This window comes from Micromys minutus, assembly GCF_963924665.1.
Source record: "Micromys minutus genome assembly, chromosome: 2".
NCBI classification, from domain to species: domain Eukaryota; kingdom Metazoa; phylum Chordata; class Mammalia; order Rodentia; family Muridae; genus Micromys; species Micromys minutus.
The window spans coordinates 59,722,364-59,740,791 of record NC_137971.1 but is presented as its reverse complement, the minus strand read 5'-3'; the positions used below and the strand labels follow the sequence as shown (position 1 = coordinate 59,740,791).

The following is an 18,428-nucleotide window of genomic DNA, read 5'->3' as shown; positions in this document are numbered from 1 at the left end:
GCCATCCACAGAGTGGGGCATGGTCCCAGCTGCAGATAGAAGTTGAGGCTGAGTGTCTCAGGCCTTAGGGATGGGACAGTGACAAAAGGCATTCTGATCATGCTCCATGAGAAGTGGCTTTAATATGAATGCACTTACTGTGTGCCTCCTTGGTGAACAAAAGAGGCAAGCTGGAGGCACCTTTGAATTTTCTCTACCTCTGAAGAGACAGAGGCCCCTGAGTCCCAGCTGCTGTGTATACACCTGTTTCTATTCTGGCCTCTCATGAGCTATGGGGGTAGGCCCCACATCTGTGCCCCATCCCATGTGTCTGCCCACTACCCTTCCCACATTACAGTTCCCTTACCTCAGTTGCACTGTCAGTCTACAGCTCCTTTATGACTCTCCCTGATTCCCAAAGGCTCCTGAGGCTCCTGTCTTTGTATTCAGACTCCTGCAGAGCCCAGGACTACCTTTATTCAGGCTGGGGTCCTCCCCCAACCCCCTATCTGCTTTGCTCTAACCATTTTTTAATTTTCCAAGAAGCTCGTTAGTTACCTGCCTGACACCTGGTCAGTTTCAAGGTGCTGGGACTACTTGGCTTCCTGAAAAACCCTACAGTGTGGCAAGGAGGCTTCGGCAGCATGTCCAGGTGACTGATGGACACGGGGTTACAGTGCCCACTCCAGCCCTAGCACCAGAGACCAATAGAAAATGGTGATGAAATTTGACCCAGGAATCCGTGTCTGCCTAGCCCACGGTGATATGAGCCTTTCAAAACCAAGTCTGGGGAGCCCACTATTTGCTATGGCAAGATATGGAGAGGAACCAGTCCAGTGAAGGCAGTTCCAGATGGAGGCTGAACTCTTTTAGCTGCTAACAGCATGCACCAATATGCTTTTTAAAGAAATCTGTTGGTTTTGGAGGCAGGTATGTTGGATACTGCAGAGAAGCTGCAATGTGGCTTGATTTGTGTTCTGCAGCTTAGTAGCTGCGGACTGGCTAGAGACCAGCCCAGTAAGATGCACTCATTAGATTGCTTGGATTTTATTGCTGATAGAAAGTTAAAAGAAAAAAAAAATCTCTTCATTTTCACAATGTTCCTCAACCACCATTACCAAGATTATCTTCCAAACTTGCAAGCATGCTTGAAACCATGTCACAAAAGCAGGCTCTAAAGTTTCTAGAGGACATAGGAAGGTTGTCCTGGGCCTGAGACGTCACCTCCTTGTGAGACAGCTGCACCCTCCCCTGCCCTATAAGGAAAAAAATGTGAGAAGGGAATTGTTAGGCTAGAATCTGATTATTCTGAGGTTGGAGACCAGCTGAGGCTGGCTGTCACTGTCTAGCCCCAGGTGTGCCTGTGTGTCAGAAAGCATAGGTAAGGACCAGTAAAGAGCTGGGTGGGAAAGGATACTTGGCCACTGTGCCTGATGACCTGAGATCCATCCCAAGGACATAAAGGCAGAAGAAGAGAACTGACTCCCAAAAGCTGTGCTTTTTCCACATTTGTGCAGTGACAAACCCATCCCTACTCACGTGTGTGCACACACAAGTAGATAAATGTCATTTTAAAAAGGTTTTCTGTTGTTTGGTTTTGCAGAGGGAGGCAGTGGCAGGCAGTTTTCTGAGTTCAAGGCCGGACCTGGTCTATATATTAATATCCAAGACAGCCAGCTAGAGAGCTATATAATAGAGAGACCCCATCGAGGTGGGGAGGAGGGAAGATGTCAGAGTTTTTAAAAGAAAGCACAGGTAATATTTGCTTTTTCTAAACAGACTAACATTACATCTGAAAAACTTGGTCTGCTGCTAAGACCAACAGGCTTTTTGCCCTTGATAGAGTTTTGATCCTTGTGAGGAGCTTTGTGACAGCTCAGTGAGGGAAATGATCGGATTTAGTCCCTAGGGTGAGTTGACCAATGCCTGCACGCACATGAGAGCATCTGATTACTGGGTAGCTTTGTGCAAATCTAATGAGCTGTAAAAACCATGTGGTTTGATAGCGCGCGCGCACACACGCACGCACACAACTGTCTGTCTGCTGCTGTCTTCAGTATCCCAGGCTTGGGATGCCAGGCTAGGCATCATACTTTGATACCTGTCTAAGAAGAAACCAGAAATGGCAGGTGAACATCCTTAGCACATGGGTGATTCTAGCATATTCCAGAAAACAAAACAATTCTTTGAGAGCTAAGCCACTTTTTTTATTGCCATGTGATACAGCCATTGGTGATAAAAACAGATTTTAGATGGCTTTTTAAAAATAGCATTTGAGGTATTTCTTCTCCTTTCAAAAGAGTAAAATCCTTTCCTTAGGTTGAGCCGGAAAGGCTGGGCCTGGCAGCTTTCTGCATGAGTGGTCACGACTTCTCCGGCTTGAATGGCCAAGAGAAGGCTGCTTTGCCTGCTCATTCCTGATGGAGCCTTTACAACCTGTGAATGGGGAGGTTCCATGGGAAGGGGTATGGGAGAAAGGGGCGGGGTAGCTGGCCCTTGCAGGGCTCTGGGGGACCTTCAGATGTTGATCCTTTGGGAGCTGCCAGCTTGGTGAGATAAAGCAGGGTTTTTAATAGTTGAGGGCAGATGCCTTCAAGGAGACACAACTATGAATTTCCTGAACCGTCCAGCAGTGGCCACAATGGCCCTCTGCCTGCCCCCACCCAGAGCCTTCCCCCATTCATAGAAAGCAGCTTAAGCCACTTAAGCGCATTAGCATCAGGATGGGCCAGGACCTCCATGGGATACAGGGGGCTGGGTGGCCTTGATGCCCCTGGTTGTTTGGGTACTTGTCCTAATCCTCCACAGTTCCAAGGCAGCCAGACTGATTTGTGACACAGAGTCCAAAAGCCACTTTGGGGGCTTGGCTGGGTTAGCTGATCTGTGCCCTGAATGTCAATGGCCTGGCCTGGAGTGTGGTTTGGGAGTCAGGTTTGGGCTGACTTTTGCTACATAGGGCTGGCTCTATTCACCCCTTATCCTTATCTACCTATAGGTAGGATACTATGTTGGTGCAGCTGCCTAGGAACACCTAGGGGTTTGTCCTCAGTGGGCCCCAGGCAGGAATGAGGCTGCAGAGTCCTGAGCTTAAGAAGTTCTTCTGGATACTTTAGTATAGACCCACAAAAGATCCTGCAAAACAGACCTTAAAAAGTCAAATACTTCCAGTGAACTGATCTCCTTTTAACTAAAATTTATTCTCTTTAAAAAAAAAAAAAAAAAAAAAAGTTTCTTTTATTTGTGGTCCAGTTGGGGACTGTCAGTAGCTCCAATTAGCTATTTCTAATCCCAGCCCAGGTGACAAGGTTCTTGCTTCCCTTTTGACTTGGTTGCTTGAACATATTTTGTGTAACTGACCTGTTAGCCAGGAAAGTAGCCACTCCTTTGTCATCAAGGCAGGAGGTACTTACTGGAATCTTCATTTGCCCAAAGGTGCTTTGCCATTGTCTCTAGGAGTCTTGTGCCGCCTTGTCATTTGTGTGTTTTGTTTTCATTGTCCTTGTGAACTCTAGACCCCTGCAGTGTGTGTGTGTGTGTGTGTGTGTGTGTGTGTGTGTGTGTGTGTGTGTGTGTGTGTGTCAGGGGGTGGCTCCTGTGCCAGGTTGGGATGGGGGGCAGCCCTAAACTTTGTTCTGCTTTTGGGGACCTTAATGATTCCTTCCTGCATGTACTGAGATTAATTCAAACAGACAGGAACTTAATTATCAAGCAATGCTCTGGCTGGTTGCTTTGGTCCAGGACCACCAAACACAGCACAGCCAAGCATGCAACAAGGTTGGTGGTCGCTCCATAACTACCCTTCCTTTGGTGGACCAGGCTAGCTGAGCCACTGCAAACGTGTGTCTTGCCATGTCCTTGTCATACACTACCCTCAGTTCTCCTGACTTCTGTCCAGAACCCAGGACTTACCAGAGTCTCCTGAGACTCTTTTGGCCTTTTGACTCTCCAGCCCTGGACCTGCAGGCTTATGTATGCCATGACCCCATACTACAGCTTGATAGCCTTAGCCTGCCCCACAGGGCATAGGGAGGCTGGGGGCAGCCAGCAACAGCAAGGAGTTGAAGGGTTCAATTTGCGCCTAGCATGGGGCACTGCTAACTAACCAACCCTTGCTTTTAGTGGAAGTGTGAACATACTCCATTGTGCTGCACCGTCAGCCACACTCAGCCAGGAGCTTGTACCGTCTGGTGGGAGGCCTTTTGAGAAAAAGCTCACAAGAGCTATCAAGCCAGACTCCAGGAATGGATGTGAATCCTCTGTGTCCATCAACTTTGATCCCCTTCCCCTCCCATTGGTGACAGTGGGAAACTATTGATTATGGGCTCTGGGTAATGCCAACTGGGGAAATGGGTGGATAGATTGGGATTGAGCATCTTTGTCTTTTTTGCAGACACTCTGCACAAAGGCCACAATGCAGACAGTCCGGGCTGCTGATACCAATGAGGTTGTAAAGTTGATATTTCGGGAGTCAGACAATGACCGTAAGGTAAGTGGCTCATGACTGAGGGTGGGCAGCCACCAACTACACCTGACCTACAGAGTGAGGGTTGTTCAGGGCACTGAGGCATCTCTGACCCCACAGGTTGTGCTCCAGTTGGAAAAGAAGCTCTTCGACTACTTCAACCAGGATGTCTTCCGGGACAACAATGGCACTGCAGTAAGTTCTGTTTAAAGACCTTTGTGTGGTCACCCTCGGTCAAGCCCTTGAAACACTCCTGGCCCTGTAGTATCACCAGCACCTCTATACTTGTTCAGGCCACCCAGAATTCAGCTTCTACGGCCAGGCTCTGGGGTAACTTAGTGGGAGTGACTTGTAGAGCTGGTCTGGGTCAGGCTAAGCTAGGCTACCAGAATTACCGGGGGTCAACGGGCAGCATAGAGCTCCCATGACCCATGAGCACTGCAGTCTTCTGAGGGAGAGAGGTAGTGTCCTGCCTGCTACTGTGTAAACTGGGGAGTCCAGGTATGTAGGAGGGGCTTAGAACCTCATTTATTCAGAGAAAAGCCACACATTTGTGGTGATGGCAGTAAGAAAGCTCCTCATGTCCTTGTGGGGTTGAGTGTTCAAGGTCTATGTGCTTATATGCATGTGCGTGTATGTATGTGTATGTGTGTGTGTACCTGAGTACATATACACATGTTCATTCTGTTAGTTATATGTATGTATATGTACCTAACTGCATTTGTGTCACTTGTGTGCGAATGCATTCATCATACATATACAACTGTGTTATATATGAGCACATGCACGAAAATTAAAGTGTACATTGAGAATGTGCCACTCGAATCTTCAAGACTGGGACTGCTGGGAAGGCATCTCTAGACTTGGGTATCTCCACTGATGCAAGCCATATGCAGACTGACACCGAGAGTGGCCTCTGTGGAACTGCTGTTGATTAATGGATGAATTAACTAACTAACTAATTAATTAATTTGTTGGAGGTACATGTGAGCAGGTACATGCATGGTATACATGTGAAGTGAGCAGGTGCATGCTTGGTGTGCAGGTAAGCAGGTGCATACCATGATGTATGTGTGAAAACCTTCAGGAGTGAGTTTACTTCATCTACCAGGATTGAACTCAGGTTGTCAGGCTTGGACATCGAGTGTTTTTATTCTTCAAGTTACCTAGCTGGTCCATCCTTATTTAATGCAGTATAATTTTGTCCTGTTTACTGGATACCTGTTATATGTAGGTCTCTATGTTCTGGTAAAATGTGGAGCTATGCTGGGGAGTGGGAGCTGTATTTGTGAGGTGATAATCTTTGTGGCATAAACTCTACCTTTGTGAATAATCCTAAACTTAAACTATACTATGGCCACTGTATCTACCAGCCAGCTCCCAAGATGCTTAAAGTTGCCCATAACCAGCTATGGCCCCCACTGGGGGAAGCAGGTAGGAGAACAGTCACCTTATTCTGAAGAAGTTGTTCTCAATGGTGGTCCACGAGTGTGAGCCTGTGGAGGTACTGGGTACAGATCCAGGTACTTCAAGTCAGGTACTATTGTATGTGTATACACATTTACTATCTCTGACTTTCCTTTAACTAGCCGGATGCTATTTTCCTTCCTAAGGTATAGAGGGATAGATTCACAGTACTTAGAATGGAGCTGAGCACATCACATGCAGATTAAGGGATGCAGGCCACTTGCATCCTTCAGACACTTCAAAACCATCTGATGGTATGCCTGCCTCCTATATCTGGCAGACACAGAAAACAAGAACTTTGGGAATATGGGAACTGGCTGTTATACAGTTGTCCCAGTGTAATTGAGGATTGTTTACAATGATAGAATTTATACCACAAAGATGATCATAACACAAGTTAGGCTTCCACCCATGGCATAGTGATTGGCATGTCCAACCCTCTGTGCTATCTGTCTTAAGAAGTTACGCTTGCCTCTTGCTATGTATCCAGCCCAGGGTCCAGCAACTTCTGTGAGCCTGAATATACCCTCATTGCTGTGGCAGGCAGACCCACCTGACAGGTATCCCTAGTTCTACTGCTGCTCGTCCATAGGAGGGCTTCTCTCCACTGTGCCCTGCTGCTGCCTCTGATGATTTCCTTCCCCTTTCCCTTGTCTGCTTCAGTGCCCTCTGGTCCCTTTCTGCCTGCTCAGTCACTCAAAGACTATGGCTACTGGTAGTTTGTTCTAGAGGTCCTAGGGTAATGTGCTATTCTGCCAGACATCTGCAGGAACTCGATACTTTCCAGCTCACAACAGAGTAGAGCAAGTCGGGTGTGGTGGCAGAGGCCTTTAATCCCCACACTTAGGAGGCAGAGTAGAACTTAACGAGTTCAAGAACAAACTACATAGTGATGTCTCAGGAAAGAAAAAGAAAAGAATAGAGCAAGGACCCATATAAGCTTGGGCACCTAGGGGATGTACACTGGCCCCTGCTGCATGGGAGAATGCTAGGGAAGGGTGCCTTGGGGCCTTCATCAGAGCTGGCTCTTTAGACCAAGGTCACTTGAGTCTTTGTTTAAGGCAAGAAGCAAGTGGGGTTCCCTTAAGTGAAGGATGCAAGGACACAGAAGATTTTAGAAGAAGCAGAGGTACAGACAAGGAGAATCCAGCAGTTAAGGAGAAAATATAGTTTGACCTTGGGCAGCACTGGAAGGGGGAATGGGAAAGTGTATCCTAGAAACAACCAGGGGTGTGCTCCTGGGGTCTAAGGGCTCTGCATGGCTGTCTTAGCATGCAGAGAATGTGCTTTGCCATTGGAATGGCCAGCCTTGTTCTTCTCTGAAAGATAATCTGCATTCAGCACACAAGTTCTGGCCTTTCTTTAAGGTGAAATTTAATAGTTATTCCTGTAGTTCTGTTACTGCAGAGCGGTAGGCAAGAAAGGAAGGAATTCAAGGGCATCCTCAGCTGCATAGACTTTGAAGCCAGCCTGGGTTACATGAGATTGTACAAAAATAAATAAAAAGGGGTCAGGGTTGAGGAAATGGGGGTTGGAGAGGTTGGTCAGTGGGTAAAGTTCTTACCATGCAAACAAGGAACTGAGTTCAAATCCCCAGTATCCTTGGGTTGTTTGTTTGTTTGTTTGTTTGTTTTTAAGGCCAGTTGTGGCAGTACGAATCTGTCATCTCAGCATTGAGAAGGTGGAAAGGGGAGGGTCTTTGGGACTTGCCTGGCCAGCAAATCTAGCTGAATCAGTGAACTCCAGATTCAGTGACAAATCCTGTCTCAAAGTAAGATCTAGAAAGAAGACGCTTCATATTGAGCCATGGCCTCTATATATGTGCACACGGATATGTCCAAGCACTCCAACATACACACACATGATGCACGAAAATATTTTTTAAAAAAGAGGAAAAGAATAAGGAGGAAGAAGACTTGTACTAGGCATGTACAGCTGTTCGGACACAGTACAGGTCTATAATCACAGACTTGGGAAGCTGGAACAGGAAGATTGCGAGTTTGAGGTCAGAGGGGCCCACATAGTAAGAAAGGGCCTATTTAAAACGAATTGAACATTCAGGAAATGTTTTGAATTTGACTCTAATATAAAAGAATACAACTTTGAAGTAGGAGACAATTCCACATGGTGATTTCTTGGGACTCATGCCCATCTGCCATATCCAGAATCTTATCCAGGAAGTCAACAGGTCTGCCAGGTGCCTGGAGCTCCAGTGACCTGTCCTTGCACAAGCTGCCACTTAGAACCTGAGACATATTTTCAGAAATGTCCTGGTCATGCTGCTGATGCCTGGCTGCCCAGGTCGCACATATTCAAAGGAAGTCAGCCTTCATCATTCAAGCCAGAGTCTGGGCATTTAGCCCCCTCAGCTTCGTGAGCATTGGAGATAACCTCATCCCCGTGGCCTGGTTGAACACGCTGTGCCACAGCACTACAAACAAACTACCGTCTGCAGGATGGATGTGCCCGTGCCGGACTCAGCCCCCAAAATCCATCGCATCCTTCATCAGCCACCGGTCTTGTACTTGTCTGACAGAAATTTAATTCAAGCTGGCTCCTGAAAATAATTATTGTATTTTAAGAGTAGTAATCATTGGCCGGGACATGATTGAATGTGTCCATGCGTATTGACTTTTTCTATGATTTATAGCTTTGTTTAGTCGATATTCCCATCGAAATTGTATAATTAATTATAAGTGTGGCTGTCAGGGCTGCAGGATGGAGTGCCCTGGTGAGGATTTGGAGAGATTAAATTTTCCTTGGCTGTCCCAGGGCAGGGCTTGGGAATTTTCTAGGTGCTTGGCCTGTTGGATAGAGATGTTTTCTGTGTGTTTAGCAACCGCCCGGGCTCCGGGTGCATTGATTTTCCAAGCCCTTTTTTCTTTATCAGCTCGGTGTCCACGCAGCAACAGTGGAATCCATGCAGCTGGGACGGCTCCTGACAGATGCGTGAGGCTAGCGGCTGCTTTATCATTGTCCACACACATCGCTGCTGCTTTTCACTTTGTAATCAAGAAGAACGTTTAAGAAACATGTGAAATTGGTTATCATGTTTGTGAAAAATCTCCAAGAGATACAAATTATCAATTCACCAGCAGCGTGGTGCAATTTCCAATCAGAAACCTCTCACATTTGATTGTCTGTGTGGGTGGTGGCAGCAGCTTTAATCCCCATCATCTAGTTGATGTGGCAGGCCTGGAGCAGTAGGCCTTCCGAAAGCCAGTCACACAGGATCAGGATTCCACTGGCCTGTCAGAGCCAGTTGGTTGAGCAGGGAGCCATTGGGTCCCAGGCATACCCACCCTCAGCACAGCAGAAGTACAGTGAATGTGTGATCAGAGAGCAAGCACAGCTGAGTTCCAGAGCATGTCTATTGATAGGTAGCACCAGCTAGCAGGAGGATGGAGAGCAGGCTCCAAGTATGTCTCCTCCAGCATGATGCTGGAGATTTGGGTTAGGTATATGGAAGTAATGGGTAATATATGGACTAGGACCCTCAATAATGACCAAAGACTTGGGAGCTCTTTGCCTGCCATTCCTGAGCTCCACAGTTTAAAAATTGAAATAAATTCCAAATTCACTATTTTTTCTTTAAACATTACAAAATTGAGGAAGAGTACTTTTAGAATAGAGTCCTTGGTGTGACAGTGCCCTCAGTACATTGGTGGTGTAATGCCCCTAACAGGAGAGATGTAATAGACCCTGTGTGATCATGATTAGAGAAACCAAATCTCTACCAGTTGCTGACACCCCTTCCAATACACACACACACACACACACACACAAACACACACACACACATACACACACCTCCAGCCCAGGCTTTCTTCACCCTGGTCTTCTCACAACTTGTATATAGTTGTGTTTATTGGAGCATGTATGCATGTAACCCCTGTGTATGCAATGGGTTAATACTTGGACCTGTCATTATTAACTTGAAAGTTTCTGGTAAGACCTTCCTGCTACAGCTTTACACCTAATGGAGGGTGATACACAGGACCCACAGTGATGACTTTAGATCCTGGCCATTCACAAATAGATGCTGACTCTGAAGAGGCCCCTAGGGTTAGAGACTCAGCATCCTCATATACGCATGGACATACATGTGAATGGCAAGCATCACATTTCTTCACACTTCGGGGAATGTCCAGAACTGGTCATGACCAGTGACCAGGTCAGTATTTAGTGATTTGATGCAAAGGCAGAAGAAAAGAACATATACAAGTAGTATTCCATGTACTTCCTCAGCCTATCCCACAGCTTTGAAGTAAAGCGTGTGTGTGTTTGTGTGTGTGTGTATCTGTATATATGCATAAGTATATGTATCTGTGTGTGTATGTGTGTGTTAGCATGGGTTGGATACTGGGACCACGGCAGAGCTGAAGAACTAGAAAGCTGAACTCAATGACTAGTTGCTGGACCTTTGGCTAGCCCCGTTCATCTATCCTCCCCATCCCCAGGGAGCTTCTTGCCTGTGGTGGGTGCAGAGAACGAGAGTCTACAAGACAGAGAAGGGTGTGTTGCCCCTTCTGTGCTCACAAACTTCTGTGGACTTTAGCAGCCAAACAAAGGTAGTGACTGCCTGCGTCTGAGCAACACTTAATCTGGCACAAAACTTCCCTTTTCTAAGGCTAAGTAAATTATGTGGGCTCAAATTCCATCTCTGCAGGGTCCCAGAATTTGTACCCCTGCTGCTTCTAGAAGTCTGACCAGAGCCAGAGTAGAAGGCCTAGCAGGCCTTGCTTGAACCCATAAAAGCAAGAAGACTCTATCTACTCTGATGGCTTCTGTAGCCCAGGCATGTGTCATGCCAGGACTGTGGGCCTCAGACCACCAAGTAGCCACAGGGCAATGGATGGCCAGCCCATAGCTTCCTGGTGAGGACTTGAGAATGAGTCTGCTATTTTTTGTGACTAGGTTAGAGTATCCTGGAAGGTAACCTCATTCATTTTCTCAAGCATTGAATCATGGAGCATGGGGAAAAATACTCCACTTTTGATCAAGAGTAAAAAACGATAGCCAAAGGCACGGAAGACCCATGAAAATGTCAGATAGTTGAGGACATGCAAAGCCTCTAAAATCAGAGTTGCTGAAATTTAATATATGCACACCAAGGCTGAGTAGGTATAGGTGAAGAGATTTGTCCACTGGAGAATGGGTGGAGGAGTGGCCCAGAAGCAGTACCAAAACTTAGAGATGTGGCAGACGATATGGGGCAGGGTGGGTGGACAGAGGGCCACATCCAGCAGAACATCACCTCCCTGTGTTTACACCTGGCTACATCACAAATCCTTAGGAAGCAGTGAGTCCTGAGCTGGAAGAATTGAAAACTCAGACATCGAGTAAAACAGCATTGCTTCAGGTAGGAAGAGGAAATCTTACATTAACCTGAAGTCAGCATATAACTCTTGGAAAAGCAGGAGGCAGTCCAGAACCACAGCAGTCAGAAACAATTAGTCATTGAAGAGGAGAGGTACAGTTACCTCTCAGGAGGCCAAGATCCCATGAGGTTGCATGTCCTCCTTAAAATTTCACAGTAAACATGGAGAAGAAAAGATATTTAGGAGAGTGGGATGCTATGCTCCGCCCACACGTTCCAGAAACTGCGGTTAGCCATTACTGTGCTTTGGTCCAGTGCACCTGTTTCTTGTGGTACTTTCGAATGTCGAGTTGTCTCAGGCTTCCACCTAGACCTTTGGGGGACGCTGGCTCCTGACTCATACAGGCGACAGCTCTAAGCAAACATGTTTCTTCCTCTTTTGTTCATTTGGTCAAGACCAGAGTACTGCCAGACATAAGCCAGTGTTAGAACCATGCCAGACAGGGTCTGAGGACCTCTGGCTTGAGCCTGTGAATATCCAGTGTGCCACCACATGGCTCTGAGGTTATGAAATTAAATAAGGAAACTGTCTGGAGTGATGGCTTACCCTTTCGCCTCTCCCATAAACAGTATCACCTCAGAGGGGGATTTCGGCTGCCCTTGACTTGACCCATATCGAGTTCAAAGTTAGTCTGGTTGATAGAGTGGCACCCAGCCTGCTGCTGATCTGATGAAGGCAGCTCTGAGGGGGGCACACAGGCAGGAGACCCACACCAGTGGGCAGGTAGCAGGCTGGCACACAAGTAATTACAGTGTACACATGCTGGTAATTGCACATTCAAGAATGATGGATGAGGAGGAAGGAAGAAATGAAGACACGGTGCGGTTTTGACGGGAGCCCCAGCGCTATGCCACAGCTACACACAGCTGTGGGGTAGGACATGATTAATTGGAAGTATCCCACAGGGTGTTCATGGTGACTGGACAGAGTCATGGCTGGTGGGACCTCTCCATCCAGCAGGCACAATACTCTGATGGAAGCCTCCTGAGGGAGCCAGGCTGTCTGCCACCTCCTGTGTCTGAGGAAGTGAATGTTCCTCTCAGAAGTGTATAGACTCGGCTGCAGTTTGTGGTGCACGGAGCTGCTCTTGCTCACTCTGAGGATCACTTTCAGCACTGGGCATTTTCCCTCTCTCTAGAAAAGACTGTCAGACCCTCATTCAGGGGATGCATGCTTCTTGGAGAGTCTTTATGTGTTTCATTCGAGTAGTGCCAGGCAACCTAAGCTCTGTTCTTGCACTTCTCACAGCAGGGGCTGGGTGGTAGAGTCAGGCTGGTGCCCTGAGTCTTAGTGGTGATGGATCTTAGTCTCTGAGTGGGATAAGGCCACACTTGATGATTGCCATTCTATTTTTGAGGAATTTCCACACAACCCAGGTACACACAGACCCCTCCCCATCTTCTAGTGGGGAAAACAAGTGATTCTGTTCTCTTTCTTTCTCTTTAGCTCTTGGAATTTGACAAGGAGTTGTCTGTCTTTAAGGACAGACTGTATGAACTGGACATCTCATTCCCCCCCAGGTAAGGGCCCTGCACATGCCGAAGCAGGCAGCCTTCCCGACGACCTCCTCAGGTGTGCCTGTCTGTCAGTGCTGGTGTGTGCATCCATGTACATGTGTGTGCAGTGTATCTAAGAATATGAGTATGTACACACGTCTGCATGTATGTGTCCTGTGTACAAAAGTACCTGTGTATGTCACCATGGCATCTTTGCATGTCTGTCTGTCTGCATGTGTGCACTTGTGTTCTGTGTATCTGCATGCGTACACCCATGTGTATGAATTATACTTCCCTGTAGCATTTCTATGGCCTGGAGAAAAGAATTAACTGTGAGTAATAAATGATTGTTTTTTAAAGACCCCTTTCAAATGTTTGAAAAAAAAAAAAAAAAAACAAAGTCATAGCTTTGCAGGTGTTGGTTTTATAGGCAGGACACTGAGGACCTTGGAGAGTCTTGGGACTCACCATTGTGTAGCTTCTCTGGGGGAGTTTTGAAGTCTTTCACTCTGGTGCTCCTGGAATCTTGATATCTGCAACAATAGCACTGGTTCCCTTCAGACATCCAAGGCCTCAGAGTGCTGTGGTGTAAAGGAAGGGCAAAGGCCTAACAAAAAGCCGTGTGTGGTATGTGCTGGACCAAAATTGCAGATTTATTCGGCATCCTCTGCATCTGTGCTTTGCCTCTTGGCCTTTGCATCTTCCTCATAGCAGTGCACAGAAGGTGGCTCCTGAGGAGAATGGATGTTGCAGGCATAAGCTTTTAGTGGCTGTGGGTGTTCCTCCTTCCAGCCCTTTGGTTGTGTCAGATCCCAAGTCTTATGGCCTAAAGTGGCGAGGGGACTTTCCAACCAACTGAGCTGTTCTGTAAACTTGGCCATGCTGTTTCACACCTGTCTAATGGGAAATACCAGGGATCTTTTTCCCAGCATGAGAAGCCTACATCTAATGTGTCTGACATCCAGCCAGCTTTTATCCTCTCTGTTAATGCCACCCCATCTCTGTGCCAACTGTATATGATCAAACATGGCAGTGGGGAGACCCACACCTATACAGATCTAGACTCCCATGGTTCTTTCCTTTTCAGCTGCCAACCCACAACTCCCTGACCTAGGAGACTAAGGTGAGGGGGCTTGATAGAGTTTCAGGGATGGAGAAACAGGAGCCGCAGGACCTAGTCACTCCCAGACATCTGATTAGTGCCCAGGCCAAGGTACTGGACACTTGCTTACTGGCTCCAAGCAGCAGGATTCAAGGAGGTTTTCTTGTAAGACTCCAAGTGGGGTACCTGGCCCTGCAGCACAGCCCAGTGCTAATTAACAGAACCCTGCACCACAGTCATGAGCAACAAAGTGACTTTCTTAGTATATCCTGTCAAATATTGAAGGGCCTATGCTGACCCTCATGTGTCTCTTAGACACTCTGAATATCCCCAGTGAATCATGGGTATTGGTGGAAATGGGACCCATATGACAGAGTTAAGAGGCTCAGGGTCTACAGTGGGGTGAGGACATGCCTTCAGTCCTCAAGACTTGTGGACTGAAGATAGCATTTGTCTTGAGATTTTTTTTCTTACTGCTATAGTCTTGAAAGACACCTGCATGCCAAAGGTACAGGGCAGGACTCAACTAGGCTGAAAATCTAGAGTAGTCTAAACCCAAGTAACTAAGAGAAAGTCCCTGACCCACATGGCAACCAAGGGTCCTGTTCTCCCTACCCGACAGGAGCAGATGTCATCTCTCAGAGGTTTGAAGCCGTCTTGACTCACTGGCATGTTTTTGTCAATAGAACATTTCCTTAGCAAGAAGGGGCCATGCATGAAGAGCCCAGCATCTGGGGCTTATAAGCCTTCCAGAAAGGTGACTTTGAAGGCCCCTGAAGGTTCATTCCCTCAGCCTGCTTGTCAGGATAAGTTCCTCTGAGTAGGGAGCAGAGGCAGCAGTGAATTTTTAAGGCAGATCTTTTAGCAAACAGAAAAGAATGTAAGAACCATCTGTGCATTCAGAGATGTCTAGGAAAGGATGTGTGCAGCGCAGTGCTCAGGAGTAGCCTGAGGGAGGTTGGTTAGTACAGCAGAGTTCCAGAGTGCCCCTGGGGTGACATTCTTCTTATTTCAGAACTGAGTTTGTTATGTGACTCACCATAGGGGTTGTTCTGAGGCAACTGAGGAAAATGGCCTTTAAAGAAGGTAGCATCCTGGATGTCAGGGTAGAGCTGGCAAATGATATGAGCTCTCAGAAGCAGAGCGTCTTTGAGGGAGTCACACTCAAAGATGAGAAGAGAGTTCACGATTCTGGATGAGAAGGTGACTGTAGCCTCAATCTAGTATTGGAGGGCCAGTAATGAAGTGGTAGCCACCTGCCATCATCTTAATGTACACACTGAACACGGGAGGCATCACCAGGCACTTGTCTCATTTTACAGATAGCCTTTATATAGAAACAGCATTCAAGTTTTCAAGTGGGAGAGGGGAGGTGGTCCAAACTGAACTGCTACATCCAGTGTATTATTAAGTCCACTTTCTGAAATGTCTTTGGCCTCTTCTCCAGTTATGGTATATACCTTTGCCATGGGCTTCAAAAGGCTCCTAAGGCCCACCCTTACATCTCAGGATGCACACAGTGTCCTCCACGACCACCCCCCGGGACACTGGATCTACTGTGTTTTCAAACTGTGGCAAGCTGAGAGTGGTGGCACATGTAATCTCAGCTACTTAGGAAGATCAGGAGGTGGGGGCTATTGGAGTATACATGGAGAACCTGTCTCAAAGCACCTAAAACCACCAAACAATTTACAGCCCCTGTTTGTTGTCATGTGTGGTTTGGAGAGCCATTCCAGTGGAGAAGGAATAAGCAAGAGTGTAAGCTGGAAGGAGCTGGGGGTTGAAGTGGTATGTGACCTGCTAAGTGTTCTCTTAGACATAATAAATAGATAGTCTTGGGCTGGTACGATGAGGCACACCATTAATCCAGTGGTCGAGAAGCGAGGAAGTTCAGTCTCTGAGTTTGAGGCCAGCTAGCTCTATACAGGCTCCAGACAGCCCAGGCTACACAGTGACACAGTGAAACCTTGTCTCAACATGAAAAAAAAGTTAGCCTTAGGCATACTGTATGCACAAAAATAGGTGTGTGAAATAGGTGTAGGTGTGTGTGTGTGTGTATAGGTAGGTAGAAAGGTAAGTGTGTGTGTATAGGTGTGTGCAGATATGTATGAGTGATGATGTATGCAGAGAAATCATTGGTGTTCATATTTACCCATATATGTACACATGCACACACTATGGGGGTTTGAATATGTAGTGTGCAGAATGTATGTATGATGAACTATTTGTATGTATGTGTAGTATTGTATATTCCACATGTGCATAGACATGTACCTTTGTGTTAGAACATGAGCATTGACATTTGTGCATCCCTGTGTGTATATGTACATGTATGTCAGTACATCTGTATATTTTCAGGGCCTTGTATAGGTGTGTACATATGTGAATGAGTATGTAAATTGTGGGTGTGTATTATAGGTACATGTTCAGGGTTTAGATATAAGGGGATAAATTCATGGATGTATATTATGTGAATAGGCACATGTATATATGACTGTGATTGTACATGTGCACAGCTGCTAACAAATCAGTCTCTCACTGATGGACACACTTGGGACTCAACCTATTCATCCAGAACTCACTGCACTTGTTGCAGAGAAGTGGACCACAAAGAGTCTGCCTAAGGAACATGAGAACATTCACTTTCCTGTAGCCCTGTTCCATAGGCAGGAGGCTGCACCATAGCCTGAGCACTGTGTTATCTGGAGAAACTTTCGTTTGAGCTGGGAGAAGACTTCCCGGGAGACAGCAGTGGCTGATACACCTATTCTCCCTGTGAGCTCTTTCTCATCCTAGGCTTCTGCCTCCATCTCATCACCAGGTGTGACAGGCAAGCATACAGGAAGGCCATGATAACTCCACCACCACACACTTGGACCCTTGAAGAAAGCCCTGGAACCTCCTCAGAACTGTGCCCTCTTATTGAAGGACTAGTGCCACCTCTTAGGCCTAAGGTCTGACCGCTGGACATACAACTATCCTGGGGCCACCCAGTGTCCCCAATTGCTATTACCAAGATGCCTAAAATGAATCTAAAGTAACTATGCTGACTCAACTGTCCCCAGAGCCACTATGAGTGACTGACTCTGCTTACCTCAGCTCTGTTTCCTATGGCTACATGGTCAGGAACCTGTGTGAGACTTGCTGGCCATTTGAGATGTGACTACCCTCATGCAGAACGAGATTTCCTGAGCACCCAGGTTGTATCCTTAAGGGCACAGGACACACCAGTTAGACATGAAACCTCCACATAACATGCAGCCTCACCCACTATCCAGGGCTCTGCCTTACCCTACAGTGTTCATTTTCGCTTCCACTTCCTACGCTCTTTCTGTACCTTGAGGAACCTAATCTACATGTGGGTTCTAGGGTCACATTCAGACTGCCAGGCTTGGTGGCAAGTACATTTACATGTTGATCTCCAAACTCCCTTACATTATTTTATAATAATAATAACAATAACTAATTACATGTTGACTAAGTGGCATTGTAATAAAAAATTATTTTCTAAACAAAAATAATGTAACAAAGAACAACAACCTCCCACATTTAAAATTTTACTTAGACATTTGACTAGACAAGTGACAGGTGTGTGCATAGGGAGAAGCCCCTCCTCTGGCTATGGGCACTTTGCTTTTCTCTCTGCTGACTTGTAGAGGCAGTTGCCTAGTTCCTCACCACAGTGCTGTATTGAGAATGTACTCTGGACTCTGCGTGGAACTGGCCCATGGTGTTTGGTAGTAGCCTATGTTGGATGCTGGTATTAGACATTACTCTAGAGCATGTGGTACTTTCATCAGAACACTTTGACCTCAGCAGACATGTTCTCAAAGGGAAGAGCTGTCCAGCCTATTAGGCATATGAATTTTATGGTTGGTCCCAAACATCATCACAGCCAGTCCCAGAAAGACAAGACACCTCCTTTTGAGAAGACTCTGTCAGCCACCTCAGGGATGGTGCTGCCCAAATACAGGCAGCTGGACATCAGGACAGCAGTGGCCTGAGATGCCTCCTGCCTGGCCTGGGGCACAAAGTGCCTGGATGCTCATATCTCATACCTTTTGTTCCCAGGAACTATGTTTCCCAGGTCTGGGGGTTGGGAGGATAAGTATTTACTGTGCATAGGTGTCTGCCCTGCTGTGAGTGTGCCACCAAGGGTCCTTCCCCAAGCACCTCTGCTCTTTTCATAGTAATCTTTGCCTCATCATTGCATAATCAGCACCATGGAAACCATGCCATCTTGGTCATTGTCAACCATTATGAGTGGTTTTACCTCCTGGATCTTGGAAGGATTGAAGATTATCCTCCGGGAAGTAGCCCCAGAGCAGCAGTAACCAAAATGTCTTATAGAATGGACATTCGGAGTACAAAAACACAGACATCACCAGGCCCCGAGAACATACCCATAATCAGAGTTTGTATAACCAGCCAACATAAAGTGGACTCTTCCAGGAGATCCTGCATGCACTTCACCACCAGCCAGACCAGCTGATGCACCCGCTTGATATTTTCCACCTCTGGTGGGTCTTCTGATAAATTTC

At 46.8% G+C, this 18,428-nt stretch overlaps 1 protein-coding gene across 2 annotated transcripts in view; it reads left to right on the top strand.

Moving 5' to 3' along the window:
- The window catches only part of INPP5A (inositol polyphosphate-5-phosphatase A), a 173,171-nt gene that overhangs the window by 148,009 nt on the left and 6,734 nt on the right, over nucleotides 1-18,428 (top strand). For both annotated transcript variants that reach the window (XM_080910850.1, XM_080910851.1), the window contains exons 10-12: nucleotides 4,370-4,465; nucleotides 4,562-4,636; nucleotides 12,736-12,809. In XM_080910850.1, coding sequence (XP_080766976.1) covers nucleotides 4,370-4,465; nucleotides 4,562-4,636; nucleotides 12,736-12,809 — 245 coding nt within the window. The remainder of the gene's footprint in view (nucleotides 1-4,369; nucleotides 4,466-4,561; nucleotides 4,637-12,735; nucleotides 12,810-18,428) is intronic.